Source organism: Sinohyriopsis cumingii, chromosome 16 (assembly GCF_028554795.1).
Source record: "Sinohyriopsis cumingii isolate HCF-2022 chromosome 16, ASM2855479v2, whole genome shotgun sequence".
In the NCBI taxonomy this organism is placed as follows: domain Eukaryota; kingdom Metazoa; phylum Mollusca; class Bivalvia; order Unionida; family Unionidae; genus Sinohyriopsis; species Sinohyriopsis cumingii.
In genome coordinates, this window is record NC_142976.1 from 42,269,956 (window position 1) to 42,290,479 (window position 20,524).

Below are 20,524 nucleotides of genomic sequence, written 5' to 3' on the forward strand. Positions count from 1 at the left end.
AAATTATCCACGGTGTGGGTATTAACCGGTCGCAAATTCCCAAAGGGGTGCGTGCGACCTAAATCCAAGAAAAGAAAAAAGTGATCAGCACATTTGCAAAATATTGCTCTACGAATGCGGCCACAGCTTGTTATCTTGCTTGTTTGTTTACGCGCTGAGGATTATTTAAGTGTCAAAAAACTGGTCTAAACAAACACATATCCGACATCAGAACAAAGTTAATTAAAAAAAACATTTGTGTTAGTTGACAGGTGTCTTGATGTATAATGGTGCGTGCTGTTAATTCTTACGGGGAAATTTGATTAGTCTAGGAAGAATGTATATGTGTTTTCCCTATGTTTATCTATGGTTTGTCCATGTACATACTCCCTGTTCCTTTGGTTCCTCTGCAGTCCTGTCTATCTTGCGTGAGCCACGTAGCATAGCTCTACTTCCCAGGATATGCGGGTCCCAGATCCTCTCTGTATTGCATTTTTTTTTTAAAAATCTAAGTGGGTGTTATGTCTCTATTAGTATTTAATCTATTTGCCCTTTCTATTTTGTGATAGAGTATTAGAACAAATTGATTAGTGGATTGTTTGCTATATATATAAAAACGGGGGGGGGGGGCAGCACCTTCCCTTCTCAACAGTTTTTATCTTTTTAATGAAACACGAGTGTTCATTTTTGCAGCATCGTGTGTGTATTGACGTAGAATAATAGTAGCATATGTCAGGTGTAGTGTTCTATTTGGTAAGGAGTCGAATTAGACATGTAGGGGTGATATTTCCAGTATGCAGTTGTGCTGCTGCACCAATAATGGGCCAGCCCTCTGAATTCCTTCTCCAACATTGGTCTTTTTTTCTTCTTCCTTATGGGAGCGAAATGGCTATTGATAGTAATTTCCTTCCTATGTTCCAATAATGGGACTTCCACTGTGAAAATTCAAGTTTATTATTTAGCAAAACTCCATTTGTTGTTAGGATTTACTTCTTGCATTCTTTTCTATATTAATTTTAATCTAAATATTGACTGTTCGTCTCGTATGTGCCATGTTACTGAAGAAATGAATATCTTAAAACCAATGCATCATGGGACACAGGGTCAGAAGAAAGAAGGATTATTAGCAAAGGACACGTTTATTTATCTTAGAATCTTAGCATTTCAAACCATATTAAGCAAATGATCATAAAAATATCATTACATATAGTTATCCTTGAGATGGTCACTACAAAAAATATCTTAATGAAAGCCGAATTTGGTTAAATACCACTTTGTGTATTTGATTATTCATCCGAATTTGGTTTAATATTACTTGTGTATTTGATTATTCAAGCGAATTTGGGTAAATATCACTTTGTGTATTTGATTATTCAGCCGAATTTTGTTGGATATCACTTTGTGTATTTTATTATTCAGCCAAATTTGGTTAAATATTACTTTGTGCATTTGATTATACAGAGAATAGTTTTGAAAATATAGATATTATTCAGCAAACAATGCATAACTGTTCAGAAATGTCTCAGTAGAACTCTGTTCTTAACGTTTTACAAATGTGATAGAAACGTACAAGTATTGAATCATACGTCAGATGTCTGACAAGTGGCTTCATCAAAACTGTACGTCTCTTTAAATAAATAAATACGATTAATAACACATATATTCACACAAGTTAAAATTAAACACAAGCATGAAATATGCAAAATTACTCAGAAGCTGATCGCGCTCATTTTTAAAAAAAAAATCATAGATTTTAAAAGTTTTCGCAAATACAGTTTTTTTCCCTCCATTATTACCAACAGTACCTTTTTGCATTGCTAATTATGTGCGTGGTACCTAACATTTATATTTCTTCAGAAATCCCATTGTTACATTTATGCTATCTGAAATCGAAATTGTCAAATCCGTGCGTAGTTTCCATTGTTTTACGTCCCAGCCATTGTCTATATCCCAACCTGTGGAATGTCCTTCCTTGAAGATGTGGATTGGCTGGAACTAACGCCTACAAAATATAGAGATAAAAATGAAAACGTATCCTCATTCTTTTGTAGCATACCAATAGCTTTTTATCACCTGCCAATTCAAGACGTACATTAAGTTCACCTAATTAGGGAATCCTTTTCAGTCTCTAATTTGTACGGGGTAAATTTGGTAATACAGTTGGGGACCTGTTGATACAGTTTGCCACCTACCGTGTTCCATTCTGTTGCAATAACTGCTCAGTCATCTGAATCCTTTCTCACAAGTCTTTAACACACACCACACACTGACCAGCTAGTTGTAAGCCTCCATTCCTATCGTTGTTGGTCTATTGTTCCCAGATACTCATTAAAGTCTAAATATGCAACTGATAAAATATTCAAATTACATCCAAATTTTAGTACCTCGTCTTTTATCGGCGTTCAGTGTTGGTGGAAGCCTGAAAAAATCACTACGCGAGCAGACGGAACACGCATGTAAATAGGTGACGACACAATTTGCAAACACAGCACAATCACCAAATACAGAAGCTGAGAGAAAATCTAAGAAATGTCTGTTTGAATAACAGAGCAAATAATCAAAATAAATATTGTCAGGAAAATGTCTAGCCAGAGCAGGCCATAAATGTGTATCCGAATCTCCTAGTATATCCGAACCTTTATGTTTCCATTTACAATTGTTAATGTAACGGCGTCACTCATTCAAATTCATAAGTTGACATTTCCTATTGTGACTGGAGGGGATCAAGTCTGGACTCTAAACTTCGTCGCTCTTTCGCCGAATATAAATACTTTCGTCCTTTCCAACGACTATCTGACTTTCTTCTGAAAATACCACTCCGTCTCACTGTTCAGAAACCGCCATCTTCTTTACTTCCGACGCCATGCCATACACTTTTGACAATGTATCACCTTTTCGTAACTTTCCGCATAGCAACGTGGCGTTTAATTTCATGCTATGTAAATGATCTAAAACTGTTCGTCAAGCAATATAATTTGTCACTGTTCATTGAGCTTGGCTGAGTGTATCCCTCACAAGACTTTCCTGCTGACGATGACCGCTCCGGTGGCCTAAGCCGCTAAATCATGCGCCTCGGATAAGGGAGGTCGCGGGTTCAAACCCCGGCCGAGTCATACCAAAGACTTATAAATAAAAATGATATTGCAGCTGCCTCTCTTGGCGCTCAGCATTAAGAGTTTTTGTGTTAGGACTGGTGGGCCTTGTGTCAGGATAATGTGACTCTGTGGGACATGATGCTACATGTCTGCGACATGATGCCCCAGTGCTAGACATCACTATAAACTGCCACGCTGCAGACATCGCAGCAATATGACTGAACAATTGTTAAAGTTGCGTTAAAAACCCAATCACACACATAGACTCAGATACAAACACACACAAACACGCCTGCTGACGGTAATCCATTTCAGTTACTAATTAATCGAAAATAGTGCCCCATAGCCAACAGTAATATCATGCTGATTTCAATTCCACGTTTGCAATATTCTGCTAACTTCATTTACACTTTTCCCGTCTAAACATATATTTTGAACATTTCTAGTGTTTTCAGTGTAACAACAACAGAGTACCCTTACAGAAAATAGTTATTATTTCGCTTGACCCTTCAATGAATAGCTATACAAACGTTGTCACGTCAGGCATTATCTTTATCCTGGTGCTGGGACAAAATGTATATTCTCTTCAAGCGTAACATACAGGCGTCCTTATTTCCAAAACCTGTATGTATATGAGTGTGGATGATTCCCAGGCAATCATGCACAGCTAACTTGTGGCATCATTCATTAAATATTTAGATTAACTGGCAACATCTTTCTTGTAATAACTTTATGTATGTCGTGTCTGACTTTTTTTAATGAAAAGGTCTAAAATGTAATTAAGCATACGTCGTACACATTTCTGATTTACACATCTTTTCCATCCAAGTATGTTTGTTTGTTTGTTTGTTGTTGTTATTGTTGTTGTCGGGTTTAACGCCATTTTTCAGAACAAGATAGGCTATACATGGTGGCCAGTGTAAATGGTGGAGGAAGAACCCGAGAAAACCCCTGGAAAGAATCATCGACCCACGAGAACGCGAGACTCAAACCCACGCAGATAGAGATGAGAGATGTAGTGATCCGTAAGGGTGAGCGTTTTTTGACCACTCGGCCACTCGACCCCCCCCCCCATTATGCTTGTAATACAAAGGAATAACTACAAGATTTTTTCTTTTCTGCTGAGTTTTGTCTACTGCTCCGGCAGGTTGACATTAATAATAAATATTATATTATATATATAGGAGTCAGTGCTTACAGGCAATGCAATGGGTGGTGTTAACCCGCGGACCTTCATTCAGACCTCCGTAGAGGTAGAATTTTCAAATTTTCCATCATGTGATACTGCTATTTGTATCATATTTATGAAACTTTTGCTTAGTATCATCAAGCATTCTCTTGCAGATTCCAAGGAGAACACTCAGTTTCTGTTCTCTCTGATATAACACTTTATCAATTCTTTCATTCTTTCCATTATAACTATTAGAAACATACAAAAGGCACCACCTATACATTAAGTCTACAGCAGTACAAGTGTCTATATAGTTATATACATTATATATCAAAAGTATATTGATATACAGTATATATCAAAAGTATATTGATATACAGTATATATCAAAAGTATATAGATATACAGTATATATCAAAAGTATATAGATATATACAGTATATATCAAAAGTATATATAGATATATACAGTATATATCAAAAGTATATATAGATATATACAGTATATATCAAAAGTATATATAGATATATACAGTATATATCAAAAGTATATATAGATATATACAGTATATATCAAAAGTATATATAGATATAAACAGTATATATCAAAAGTATATATAGATATAAACAGTATATATCAAAAGTATATATAGATATAAACAGTATATATCAAAAGTATATATAGATATATACAGTATATATTAAAAGTATATATAGATATATACAGTATATATCAAAGGTATATATAGATATATACAGTATATATCAAAAGTATATATAGATATATACCGTATATATCAAAAGTATATATAGATATATACAGTATATATCAAAAGTATTGATCTACTTTATCTTTAAGGCGTTAAACGTTTCACTGCCAGAAAATAATACAGTAGTTTCAATTAGACAAAAATAATTTCTCCGCAAAATGTTAAATCCGAGTTAAAGAATAACACAATGAATTGTCTAAGTGAAAATTAGTTACTATACCCCAGATCAATGAAAAGTGGGTAAATGAGTTGAATAGTTTCCATTAAAATTAAAAGTCACACGAGAGAAAGAATATATATATATATATATATATATATATATATATATATATATATATATATATATATTCAAAAAATCCATGTATAACAGGAATTAATCCAGCAACGGAATGCTGTTGTTCTATTTATGACTTTGAACAAAAGGTTTTTTTTTTTCAGTTCTCCTGCATTTTCCACATGTCTTTCAAGATGATGGATATAAGTTATAAATATGTTCAAATTTTTTTTTCATGTACCGTTAGTGTCATCTTTGCTAGAAATTAGTAGCTGAAAAGTTCAAGAGAAGAAAAATAAAAACAGACAGCGTGAAATGTTTAAGCCAAGGTAAGGAAAGCATAGAACGTCAGCTTAAGTTAATGCACTTACTTCCAATTCGCGCACTAGTAGCGCCATTTTCCGGGTCCGTCGCGGTTGTATTATTCCCGTCAAATCCAATAATGTGATATCGAATACCATTGTCGTCGTCTACTGTAGCCAGGGTAGGGCCTTGTCGTACATATTGACCAGCCTCAGCTGAAGTATATACGGAAAAAATCTACCTGACAGTACCACAGAAATATAATGCATTGGTCAAAAACATTTTGGACCATCATTTCAGTAGTTCTTGGTTTGGCGTAGAAAAGACAATTTCATTAAAACGTTTCTGGTCAAGAAATGTGGTCTACATCAACACATTAACATTTAAAAATTAACAAAACTGGCTCGATTTGTGTTCCTTTTTGCGATTTGTTTTTGTCGCAATAAATTGCACATGCACATGGCTTGAAACATTCAGTGTATTTACTTTCTCAGATCAGTTATATTTTCATACTAGTAACCAGTGTGATAAAAAGATGATGTGTTAGATGTGATGTTTCTGATGCAATGTAAGTGAAAAACGAAATGAAAGAAAAATCATTTGATACAGGATTCACGGATTGACGTGGTAAAACTCATCAGCATCGAAATGTAACTTTTTTTTATATACAATGACACTTTACCAACGACAATACTTTACTATGACTTAAACCTTGCTCTAAAATTAAACTGCTTCATTCTAGCTCCAGTTTACATCAGCAAAACTTTATCATGAAAAAGTAAAATCAGTTTACATCCTACAATGGACTTTTGTATCATTTTTCCCATTTTTTTTTTTTTTCATTTTAAACTTAGAGCAATTACAAGCGATATAACTGGAAAGATGAAATTGAAGGAATTTTCTTTTTCAGTTGGACCTAACGTTATTCCACTTTAAAATAAACTGATATTAGACATATACCTGAAGCCCTATAATCACAGATGGAGTTAGAAATACTGCTTACCCAAGTTAAAATTCATTTTGGTTTGTTTCGAACTGTCCATCTCGTTAAGCGGTGGGTACAATTCGTTTTCTGTCCAATTGTTTACTGACGGTTTAGCTGGGATTGGCAAAACAGAGACCATGGCAGCTCCTTTCACTTGCCCTGCTGCAGGTTAGTAATTTGGAGACAATTGTTTTTGCTAACGAGATAACATGGATACGCGACCGAAAAGAGTATTCAATAATGTCTCGTGAACATATATATCCACTTCTACCGATTATTACATATATTTATATATCATTTTAAAACAATGAAATTCATATTAAATACATGCTAACTGGTATTCAGGGACATGTATAAAATGAAGAAAAAAAAACGTTTTCAGCTACGTTGTATTTTGAAGTAAGCTGAATGAATATAGTACAGGGACATAGTTCGAATTCCAGAACCAACAATCGAATGCATTTTTTTTTTCATCTTCAAGAAAGTAGCCATTCATTATCAGTCATCATAATTCAAGACTGGCATCTGTAACGTTCATTTATTCATTTTTAAAACAAATCACGCTATACAATCCTTCGTTTTCATATAGACTTCAGCATCGTTCATGCCGGCGAGCACACATTCCACATCTTTATCATTTTATCTTTAAAGTTTTGGCGCCTATCAAAGGGAGTCAGACTTTTTCCTTCTTCTGTTTGTTTTTAATATTTTTACTCAATAATACGTGCAATACCCAAAATACGGCTGGAACACATGCGTTCCGGTTTACTGAAGACAAACGTTTTCATTAAACACGCTAAGATTACAAACAATTTCAGTTAATATATGCCTTGCAAAGATCACCTTAAAAATAGTGTATTTATTATAATGAAAAGTGCTTAAGATGTGCCGTGCAAAGATCGCCTCAAAAATGGTGTATTTATTATATTCAAAAGAGTTTCAGATTTGCCTTGCAAAGATCGCCTCGAAAATAGTGTATTTATTATAATCAAAAGAGAGTAAAATATACTTTGCAAAGATCGCCTCTAAAATTGATTTATTTTAATAAACAAGTATACGTAGAGTACACATACATGTATCGTTGATACCGCACCATTGTACAGATATTGATGGTTATCTTTTACTAACATTATGTACTTGTAGCAATACGGCTTTCGTTTGAAAGGAGCAAAGACATTCAACAAGTTAAGGTCAGTAGAATATTTTTTTTAAAAATGTGATACATAAATACATTAACAATATCTTCGTCGATAACATAACTGATGACCCGAAAGATGATTACCGTTAGAAAATCCTGTTGTCATGGTTAAGTTGGGATAGGTCTTTTGCTGCTGTTTCATTTTCATGAGGACGACTAAAATCAAAACAGCCAAACCTATCACGACTGCTCCGCCAATAACTCCTCCAATAATGTATGGCAGGAAAACCGGTATATTGTCTGAATAATAATAATAATAATAATAATAATAATCGGACGAAGAAAGAAAGAAAGTAAGAAAGAAAGAAATAGAAGATACATTAGTAGTAGAAGTAGTTTTACCATTCTTTTTACCGCCGTTGCTGTTCATAATAAATATCAAAGTTCATAAAAAATACAATGAACAGCAATAGAAAAATTGCTTATCGTCAATAAAAAAGCAAAATAGAACGTCACAAATCTTCCCGACACAGATTAAGGACTCAAATATCAACACATAATCAATTGTGTAGAATAATTATATATTCCTGAAATAATGTGCACAAAAAAGAATCATTTTAAGTTCAAACAATAATGAAAATGTCACAAAGATGAATGCAGTTGATTGATTTTCAATGGTTTCAAATTTCGCCCATACCAAAGACGTATCATGCGTCTTGTGATAAAAAAGGTTTATTGTTCACCAATTTTGTACGATATTTTGCTGCCATCTTTATACACTATAGAGGTCTTAAAAACGTTATAAATCATTCCTTATATACCTCGTATATAACTAAACTTCAGTGGATTGGTAGATTATTAAAGCAAATAGATCAATATATGACATTAGCACCATTAATATCTAATGTATTAATGAGATTGATTGCAAATTCTTTGGGGCGGAGTTGCATTGGGTGGGGTGTTTGTTTAATTTTTAATTATTTTTTTGTGTTTTTGTGGCGGTGAGAGGCGTGCTAGCAGCGGCAATAATATATGGTTATTTTCTCTCTTGTCTAACTTTTAAATTCACCTCATCACATGTGTTTGTTTACCTTTTGATTATTTTTTCGTTACGATTTACGAAAAGCATTCAGTGAAATATTTAGATATATATGTTAGAGTACGCTTGTTGTCTTATTTTCGTTTTCTTTTCCTTAAAATAAATTCTTCCTTTACAGTTAAGAAAGAGATTTTAATTTTAAATGACACAATCTATAAAAAAAACGACGTAAATCAACTTTCCAAAGCACAGGCATCTTTAAGACGTTACACTGATTCAAAACTGAAATGATTATTCCAATAGCATATTTCATTTTTCATGTCGACACATCAGGCAAGTAAACGCCATTAAGGTCTAAGATATAAGACATTAAAATTGCGTCTGCATGCATGCAGAAACTTAGACCTGCTAAGTAAGTAACAGGTGGCTATTCATAAAATACTTTAAGGACAATGTCAAGACACCGAAATGCATCATGTAATATAAATATGACGATGGTGGTAAATTTCAAGCACCGTTGATACCAGAATTAAAAAATATTTCATTGATGTCCACAATTTCCTTTTTTGTGCAGATTTCAACAATAGTTTATAGTATACCTTAAGATAGTGTCACAGAATATAAAAAAGTAAAAGTCAATAGGTGTGCGAGGTACTTGAATTAATAGAAAGCAAAACTGAACATGTGTACAAGGCACTTGGATTACGAAGAGTAAAATGACGAAATAAAGGAAAATCACAAAGGAAAATAATGAGATGCCATACTTGCGTAAGTGACAGAAATGTGCCTTGTGCTACTTTCTAGAAAACGATGAATATAAATTGGGTGGTGGTGGATATAATTGCAAGTCTACGCACTCGAAAGCAAAATATTCCTGATCAATTCAAGCCTAGAATGAAAAAATAATATCGCCAAATATCGTTTTTATGTAGAATAACATCAACAGGATGAAAATAGATCAATAAATGAATTATATTCATACCCGAGTCTGGTTCGGTAGTCTCATCGATGATACGGAATGAAGATGTTTCAACTATGAGAAGTGTGCCATTGGAGGTGGTCAGATTAACCGCACTTGATTTTATCAGAGTTTCCAATAGGTTCAATACATCACCTGTGGTTTTCTCTAAGCCGTTTGATGGAGGAAGTATTTCGAAGATCACGATAATTGAACCTTAAAATTAAGCAACATCGTATCAAGTTACATTTAACTATATATTAACGCCATTTTGAAGGAATACACAACTCACTCACATACATCCATATATCCATCCATACATACACACATACACACATGCATACATACATACATACATACATACATACATACATACATACATACATACATACATTCGCGTACGCTGAAGGTTGATGGTCAGGGTGGGAGTTAAAAGGTGAAAATACTGCTAGAAATAATTGCAACAACAATAAGTCAGACTCTAAGAAATAATATATTAATTTATAAAATAGCACTTAAGACACGTGATCTTAATTACATTTCACCTAAATTCATAAAGTACATCATGTTTCAAAAAGCGTACAATGCCTTTCATTTTTCCAAAGATCTCATCTGCGTATTTTGTAAGCATACATTTCATTTCATTCTATATTCAACATTTCAGAGTTACCTGGTTTGCTGCTGAAGTTTATAATTCTGGAAGAAGAAATTCCAAGTAATTTCGCAAGTTGTAAACTCAGTGTAAAATGAAACTTGTCTTTGTTTTCTCCGACGACTGATGCATAATCCTGCAGCAAAGTAAAGGTAACCTTCTTAGTGGCAGTTGGATTGCTGACGTCAGTAGAGATAGGACTTGGGGAAGCACAGGTAGTAGTGGTAGGTTCACCTAGAAGCAAAAGGAGAACAACATGTCTTGACAGCACTCATTATGCAAATTTTCTTCTATGTCATAATTCATGTGACTATATAAATTACAACGAAATAGTTTTTGCGAGTGTCAAAGACACGACTGAGCTTCAGAACGATAGAAGAGAAAAAAAAGAGTTCATAATAGTATATTCTTTGTGTACTTTGGTGACATACAAATCAGCAATTATTGAACTCCTAGCAGTCTTTAAAGAAATATTTTTAAAATGCTTTCAAAGGCAATGAAAAGAGCAATATAATCTGCTAAAACGAAACAAGCAAAGTTTCATTGAAACCTTAATACATCTTGTTGAAAAAATACTGTCTGCATATCGTGCATGGTTTATAATTTACCTGTTTCCCGCCCATCACTCACTATTGTTCCTATCTTTTATTTATAGCCAATGATTTCTTTTCTGACTATTCCATGACATATATCCTGCATGTGATATATTTTGTAATGTATGATTTCTCTCAAGGAGAGCGATTTTATGGGTACCCTGTGATTCTTTCTCATCATTTTATAAATTACTGCTAAAACAAAAACTGTTTTAAATTCAACAATGATTTTTTTAAGAAACTAATTTAAACTACGGTTAAATACCGTAAGTAGCATTGCCAGAACTCAGACGACTTGATGATGCGGGCGAAGAGACATAAGTCGTGCTGGGTGGCGCCATCGTAAACACCTCTGTTCTGTTTTGTTCGAATAAACTGAAGCAGAGTATAACACAGTAAATGGATGGTTAAATTAACATGCACAATGAGAATATTTCAACTGCTGGAACAAACTTGTAGTATTTAATTACTCTACAGATTCATCTGAATATGAAGTGTTATGAAAAACATGCTTTGAAATTTGAGATTAAATCTATCAATATAAAAAACATGCTTTGAAATTTGAGATTCAATCTATCAATATGAAAAACATGCTTTGAAATTTCAGACTCAATCTATGAATCTATCAGTATTTCCAAATTCTGTCATGAATGCCAAAGTTTATTATACATGCCTCTATTAACATCCCTTTATACATGCATCTATTATCATCCCTTTATACATGCGTCTATTATCATCCCTTTATACATGCATATATTATCATCCCTTTTTACATGTATATATTATCATCCCTTTAAACATGCATCCATTATCATCCCTTTACACATGCGTCTATTATCATCCCTTTATACATGCATCTATTATCATCCCTTTATACATGCATCTATTATCATCCCTTTATACATGCATCTATTATCATCCCTTTATAAATGCGTCTATTATCATCCCTTTATACAGGCATCTATTATCATCCCTTTTTACATGCATCTATTATTATCCCTTTATACATGCATCTATTATCATCCTTTTATACATGCGTCTATTATCATCCCTTTTTACATGCATCTATTATCACCCCTTTATACATGCATCTATTATCACCCCTTTTTACATGCATATATTATCATCCCTTTTTACATGCGTCTATTATCATCCCTTTTTACATGCATCTATTATCACCCCTTTTTACATGCATATATTGTCATCCCTTTTTACATGTGTCTATTATCATCCCTTTTTACATGCATCTATTATTATCCCTTCATACATGCATCTATTATCATCCCTTTATACATGCGTCTATTATCATCCCTTTTTACATGCATCTATTATCACCCCTTTATACATGCATCTATTATCACCCCTTTTTACATGCGTCTATTATCATCCCTTTATACATGCATCTATTATCATCCCTTTATAAATGCGTCTATTATCATCCCTTTTATACAGGCATCTATTATCATCCCTTTATACATGCGTCTATTATCATCCCTTTTTACATGCATCTATTATCACCCCTTTATACTAGCTTCGATTTCGTAGCCTCAACTTGATTTGTTGTGGTTGAGGCTACGAACTAATCCCATATCATATAATGGAGCAAAAACAAATTATCACTAAAGTCAGATAAACAAACAGTGTAGAAATCTAATACATAAGTATTATCATGTTGTGCAAGAAGCTTGGCTTATTTTGAATTTATTAAGCCCTTACACGATAAAATCATTTGGCATGGTTACACTAACCTCATCGTGTCCGCCATAAAAGATAACACGAGATTGTCGATGTGACCACTTTTCTACGTAAGGCTTGGCCGACCATTTTTGAATATTCTACTCAGTGTTATTATCAATCAAGTGGCGAATAATGGCTTCTTGTTGGAATTTCAAAGTTGCCGACAAACCGTATTTACGTTTAATGTGCATAATTTCTGACTGAAACCTCGCTCAATTTTTACCACGATTTGTTTACGTTTCCAAATAAGGCCTCAATGTCCGTATATGGCATACAAACAAACGAGGCTGAGAACGGAAGTAATCATTATTTAAACTAATATGGCGGACGATCTAAACGAAACTATCGGATCAAAAATGTAAACGAGATTTTAAACTATTTCTACAATAATTTTTTATACTTCCGGTATTAAATAAGATGACTACTCAATGTATTGGATGATATGCAAGGAATTTGTTCAAATTGTTGATATTAGGCTAAAAGAGAGCATCTAGTATCACCCCTTTATACATGCATATATTATCATCTCTTTATACATGCATCTATTATCATCCCGTTATACATGAATCTATTATCATCCCTTTTTACATGCATCTATTATCACCCCTTTATACATGCATCTATTATCATCCCATTATACATGCATCTATTATCATCTCTTTATACATGCATCTATTATCATCCAGTTATACATGAATCTATTATCATCCCTTTTTACATGCATCTATTATCATCTCTTTATTCATGCATCTATTATCATCCCTTTATACATGCATCTATTATCACCCCTTTATACATGCATCTATTATCATCCCATTATACATGCATCTATTATCATCTCTTTATACATGCATCTATTATCATCCCGTTATACATGAATCTATTATCATCCCTTTTTACATGCATCTATTATCATCTCTTTATACATGCATCTATTATCATCCCTTTATACATGCATCTATTATCACCCCTTTATACATGCATCTATTATCATCCCATTATACATGCATCTATTATCATCTCTTTATATATGCATCTATTATCATCCCGTTATACATGAATCTATTATCATCCCATTTTACATGCATCTATTATCATCCCTTTATACATGCATCTAGTGTCATCCCTTTATACATGAATTTATTATCATCCCGTTATACATGAATCTATTATCATCCCTTTATACATGCATCTATTATCATCCCTTTATACATGCATCTATTATCATCTCTTTATACATGCATCTATTATCATCCCTTTATATATGCATATGTTATCATCTCTTTATACATGCATCTATTATCATCCCCTTTTACATGCATATATTATCATCTCTTTATGCATGCATAAATTATTATCTCTTTATGTATACATAACTTATCATCCTTTTATACATGCATCTATTATCATCCCTTTATACATGCATCCATTATCATCCCTTTTTACATGCATATATTATCATCCCTTTATACATGCGTCTATTATCATCCCTTTATACATGCATATATTATCATCTCTTTATGCATGCATATATTATCATCCCTTTATACATGCATCTATTATCATCCCTTTATGCATGCATATATTATCATCTCTTTATGCATGCATAAATTATTATCTCTTTATGTATGCATAACTTACCATCCTTTTATACATGCATCTATTATCATCCCTTTATACATGCATCCATTATCATCCCTTTTTACATGCATCTATTATCATCTCTTTATACATGCATATATTATTATCCCTTTATACATACATATATTATCATCCCTTTCTACATGCGTCTATTATCATCCCTTTATACATGCATATATCATCATCTCTTTATACATGCAAATATTATCATCACTTTTTACATGCATCTATTATCATCTCTTTATACATGCATATATTATTATCTCTTTCTACATGCATCTATTATCATCTCTTTATACATGCATATATTATTATCCCTTTATACATACATATATTATCATCCCTTTCTACATGCGTCTATTATCATCCCTTTATACATGCATCTATTATCATCCCTTTATACATGCATATATTATCATCTCTTCATACATGCGTCTATTATCATCCCTTGATACATGCATATATTATCATCCCTTTATACATGCGTCTATTATCATCCCTTTTTACATGCATGTATGATTATCCTTTTCATACATGTATGTATCGTTTTTATCCTTTTAATCAAGCTTGCTAGACATGCATGTTTGATAAATCTTGCTATAAATGCATGTTTGATCATCCGTTTTATACATGCTAGTATGTGAACCTTATTGTACATGCATGTGTAATCATCCTTGTTATACATGCATGTATAATCATCCTTTTTTACATGCATGTGTAATCATCCTTGTTATAAAAGTATTTATAATCATCCTTGTTATACATGCATGTATAATCATCCTTGTTATACTTGCATTTATAATCATCCTTGTTATACATGCATGTATAATCATCCTTGTTATACATGCATGTATAATCATCCTTGTTATACATGCATGTATAATCATCCTTGTTATACATGCATGTATAATCATCCTTTTTTACATGCATGTGTAATCATCCTTGTTATACATGCATGTATAATCATCCTTGTTATACTTGCATTTATAATCATCCTTGTTATACATGCATGTATAATCATCCTTGTTATACAAGCATTTATAATTATCCTTGTTATCCATGCATGTATAATCATCCTTGTTATCCATGCATTTATAATCATCCTTGTTATCCATGCATGTATAATCATCCTTCTTCTAAAAGCATTTATAATCATCCTTGTTATACATGCATGTATAATCATCCTTGTTATACTTGCATTTATAATCACCCTTGTTATCCATGCATGTATAATCATCCTTGTTATCCATGCATATATAATCATCCTTGTTATACTTGCGTTTATAATCATCCTTGTTATCCATGCATGTATAATCATCCTTCTTATAAAAGCATTTATAATCATCCTTGTTATACATGCATGTATAATCATCCTTGTTATACTTGCATTTATAATCATCCTTGTTATACATGCATGTATGATCAACCTTGTTATACTTGCATTTATAATCATCCTTGTTATACATACATGTATAATCATCCTTGTTATACAAGCATGTATAATCATCCTTGCTATACTTGCGTTTATAATCATCCTTGTTATCCATGCATGTATAATCATCCTTCTTATAAAAGCATTTATAATCATCCTTGTTATACATGCATGTATAATCATCCTTGTTATACTTGCATTTATAATCATCCTTGTTATACATGCATGTGTGATCAACCTTGTTATACATGCACGTATGCTCATCCTTTTTTACATGCATGTATGATCATCATTTATATACATACATGTATGATCATCATTGTTATACATGCTTGTATGATCAAACTTGTCATACCTGCCTGCATAATCCTCCTTGTTATATATGCATGTATGATCATCATTTTATACATGCATTTATGATCAACCTTTTAAACATGCATGAGTGAATATGTTTTCTTACATGCATTTATGATCATCCTTACCTGATTATGCCAAGAACTGTGCACATACAATTAACTATGTCGCCATCAGTGATTACATCTTTAATTGGAACATGGACATCACATTTCCCATCTGACCAGTTCTGTCCATTCCAGACTTTACACTGAAATGTGATATTTAGCGAATTTCTGTTAGTCTACAACATTCTATTCCAAGTAGAAAACACTTCAGAAAGACATCCAATCATCATAAAATTGCGATTTCGGCTATAGGCAGCCAGTGAATGAAGCAGCAACTGTTCGACTCTGTGTGTGTGTGTGTGTGTGTGTGTGTTAAAAAAAGAATCCTCCTGAGGAGACCTCCTGTGATAGGGAACCAAGATGATCAATGATCAAGAAACGCGTCCCCTCCGTGGTTATTTCCCACCCAATGCCCAGCCTTATAGCAGATTATTCGGATGGATTGGCACCCGACTGAACATTCTGGTCTGGGAAATATTAGTTTCTTTTCCACACAATGAAGCCAATTAATCAAAATACTTACACATGTATTTGTAGAAAGCACAGGGATAGAACCCACATTAAAATTTAAATATTGCAATGATTAAGTTTTGACTGAAAAGGCTCCAAAATATGATCTTCCTTGATACCTAGTTTAGAATGATTCAGTAGACGATAGAGGCGAGAGAGAGAGAGAGAGAGAGAGAGAGAGAGAGAGAGAGAGAGAGAGAGACAGACAGAAGAGATTAGTGCCCCTTTTACAGTACAGGCGAAAATGAAATATTACGTTACCTTCAAAATATTCTTTGTCATATCCACGTTGTTATTCATCTTGAATGAAATATTAACGGGAATTATGAGCTCTGGAAGATTGATCGCTAAGTTGGTTTCCGGATTATAAATTCTTATGCTGACCAAATCTGAACGTCTTGTTTGAGTATCCTGAAAAAGTAAGACTTGAGATCCGCTTGCAGATATAACATCCATTGTAATCTGGGCACTTGCCAAGCATAACCCAATACACAGGTAATCCTGGGAACAGTTCCATCTCCTGTAGGTCCTAGCGATCTCCTCGCCATATTGAATCTGGAGCAAAAATATAGTTTTATACTTTATCCTGAATTCTTATGATAATTAATTCATTAAAAATGTATATTTCCAGTAACAAATGGGTAGGCTCAGGGTTCTAACTAAACGAATACAAGGAAGGCTCAACTATACTGTCAGTAAGAACTATATGAAAATGTTTAGAATTAATGCAGGTACTATCAAATGAATGTAACAGAGCCCCAATGAGTATATCTATTCGGTGATTGTGTGTGTGTGTGTGTGTGTGTGTGTGTGTGTGAAAGTGCGTAATCAATTAAAATTCCTTTCTGGCACCAATAACAATATAGTGGAGAAGTATATAGCGCATACGAAGACCAATGTGGAGTAATGAAAGAAAAGCCTCATAGATTTATTATGGATACAGATACCCGTGACATTATGTCATGCACTGCCGCTAAATTAAATTTAAAATACACTTCTGAATAAGCAGTTGTCTTGAGTGCATTGTAAATTTGGTAACTTTTCTACCTTCCAGCTTTAAATTTTAAATTAAACTCTGAGATAAAACTTTATAACGATACATCATCCCTCTCTGTAACGGAATATGCCAAGTACAATTTATTTCCATTTCATCCTATTGCTCCATAACAATCTCGAAAGTGCGGGCATCGAGTATAACTGGTTAGTAGATTTGTCATGTGCTGGAAACTGAACCTGTAATGTAATATATATATATATATATATATATATATATATATATATATATATATATATATATATATAATTGCTGCTTGCAACTGTATCAAGCAGATGAATGTTTAGTGTCTTGTCTTTTCAAAGTATATTTCTTTGTGATACCTGTATACTAATACTACCTACCTTTGCCGGAGCGTTTAGGATGTCTGGACAGTCGGAACAGCCAATATCAAACTCTGTGCCAGCCATTTCAGACATGCTCTTCTTCTCTGCCCTGACAACTGCAAGGTTCGTCTTGGCTACCAGTGGAGATACATTATAGGACTTAAGAGTGACGCAAAGTCCAACCATAATTGCATCCAGTGCTGATTGAAAATTAAGTGAATCCTGTGACGACACTTCATCCTCCGATTGGTCAAGCAAGATATTGCTATATGTGGAGAGAAGTGTCTCAGCCTAAAAGCACACACACTCGTGAGTAATAATCGTTACTGACTGATACAGAATTACAAATGTAAATGACAAAGCAGCAATAACATTTTTGTTAAGTGTTAACAAAAATATATAAATTTTGATTGCACTCAACAGTAATAGAGCATTAATTTCCTCAGTGATTCGTAATGCGCACATAAAACGTATTTCGCTCACGTGGAGATATTTTCAGATCACGGGTGTTTCCTATAAAATGAACCAATCGGATTCCTCGATCAAGCCAATAATTGTAGGCTCAAAATGGCATAGATTACAGCAGACGACAAAACTCAAGCGGATGTATCTGTCGAAGAAAAGGCGTTTCGTTTCTTTAATTGAGAAGATACCTAACAGAATACTTGCAAACAAAAATATACAGTAAACAAAGATGTGCGCTTTTTTTAATAGCGTATTATTATACAAAATCAAGTCAAATGACTTTGGACATTTATCAGCTAAGAAGCTGTGTTATTTTATCATTATTCATTTTGAAGAGATTCTTAAATAAAACCGCTGAATCTTCTCTCCGTGAATCGAAATGATACTGACGTTAGAGTGCGTGTAAGCAATAACACAATTTCTTTTTGCCTCCGTTTTACCTTGACCAATATAGTATTTCTTAGCTCTATAAAACAGTGTACTGACCTTAACAAAAGCCCAGAAATGTATAACATTTATGTACCCAAGAACATATTGCCCATGTTGAGAATCTGAATTCCTACTTCAATAACTAAAAATGTGGTATATTTATTAACATATATTCAATGTTATAGGACCTTTAATAATTCCTGCTGGCAGAAAACATTTAATTTTGGCTTAATAATAATAATAATATTGTAAGATTTGTTTTATTTAAGAAATACGGTAATTGTAAATTCGGCATGCCTATAATTGTTTCAAAATATGGTCTTTGGATAAAGTATGATCTGATATTATTGTAGGAGTTTCGTTGAAAAATATTTGTAATTCACATTATTGTCATATCAAGCATAGCATTCCAACAGTGGTCCCAGAAGAAGACGTGTCATTCGTATACCTATTGCCACATTATGAATTTTAAGGCTATATTTATACAACTAACATATTGTACCTTGAACTATTGCAGCATATGGAAAACACCGAATTTGAAAACAATAAATCATACCGTCGATACACTGATGCCAGAAAATGGCTTGTCTTCAGAAAGAGCTCGCTTTCGTCTTCTTTTACTCGAATCTGAAACGATTTCCTATATATTAGTGGATGCCATTTGTATGTATCTATATTTGACTATTTTGATGGCTCTTTAAAACGATTATTCAAAGGAAATTTTTTTGAACGATGAATATTTCGACATGATGTACTATCAACTAGGTGTTTTGGTTTTACGACCTGTATCTTCCATTGATCAACACACATTTTAAGTGTTTCTGGGGAAAAATGTAAAGTAGTCGGTGAAAATGACTGGCTATTACATTAATCCTAATTACGCCATCCTCCATGTCGTTAATATATAATATCAATTCTATCTGAAAAATAATCCAGGACATTGTAATGTCAAATACCGAAGAAACAAAATACTTGGTTTATTTGATTGCAAGTTTGTCATGTAATATATTAACCTGCGGAGTAAGACTTTATGATATCATTGGCCGCTTTCAGGCTCTTGTTTCTTGTTTCTTTAGATATCTGACTTCCCATTCCAGACAACAATTCGTTGATAGCTTTCAATGACTCTTCCGCTCCAGCTTTGTCGTAGCTTGAAATAAGAAAAAGAAATGCTCAAACATCTTCTTTCGGATCTAGTTCTAGGAGGTAAATGATATTGTACTTCTACGATCCTGTGAGAAGTATTTCCTATGAATATATAAGTACACATATGATAGCAGCTCTATTATACTGAGAGTCGCATGGGTCATTCTCAGTATTAATTTTTATTCTAAACTGTCAGAATTATCAGAACTGAAACAATTACTATGCTGAAGTTTGTTTTACCACCCTGATTATTGCAGTGAAGTGTCCGAGATTATTTCTTTTTCCTAGTATAATTTAATGTGATTAACGCGAAAGTATCTACAACTGAGCATGCACGACTCATAAATCGAGCTTAGAAATGCAGTTT

General features: G+C 33.2%; 1 protein-coding gene across 4 annotated transcripts in view; it reads right to left on the reverse strand.

Annotated features, from left to right (window-relative positions):
* Positions 1–1,099: 1,099 nt before the first annotated feature.
* The window catches only part of LOC149780305 (uncharacterized), a 94,454-nt gene continuing 75,029 nt past the window's right edge, over positions 1,100–20,524 (reverse strand). For 3 of the 4 annotated variants that reach the window (XM_089937136.1, XM_089937135.1, XM_089937138.1), the window contains 12 exons: positions 20,025–20,161; positions 19,568–19,638; positions 18,136–18,408; positions 16,999–17,292; positions 16,249–16,370; positions 11,222–11,331; positions 10,382–10,597; positions 9,736–9,927; positions 7,859–8,014; positions 6,595–6,738; positions 5,660–5,806; positions 1,100–1,981 (listed from right to left, as the gene is read on the reverse strand). In XM_089937136.1, the coding sequence (XP_089793262.1) occupies positions 1,923–1,981; positions 5,660–5,806; positions 6,595–6,738; positions 7,859–8,014; positions 9,736–9,927; positions 10,382–10,597; positions 11,222–11,331; positions 16,249–16,370; positions 16,999–17,292; positions 18,136–18,408; positions 19,568–19,638; positions 20,025–20,161 (1,921 nt within the window). In that variant the 3' untranslated portion in view covers positions 1,100–1,922. The remainder of the gene's footprint in view (positions 1,982–5,659; positions 5,807–6,594; positions 6,739–7,858; positions 8,015–9,735; positions 9,928–10,381; positions 10,598–11,221; positions 11,332–16,248; positions 16,371–16,998; positions 17,293–18,135; positions 18,409–19,567; positions 19,639–20,024; positions 20,162–20,524) is intronic. The other variant, XM_089937137.1, reaches the window with a different exon arrangement.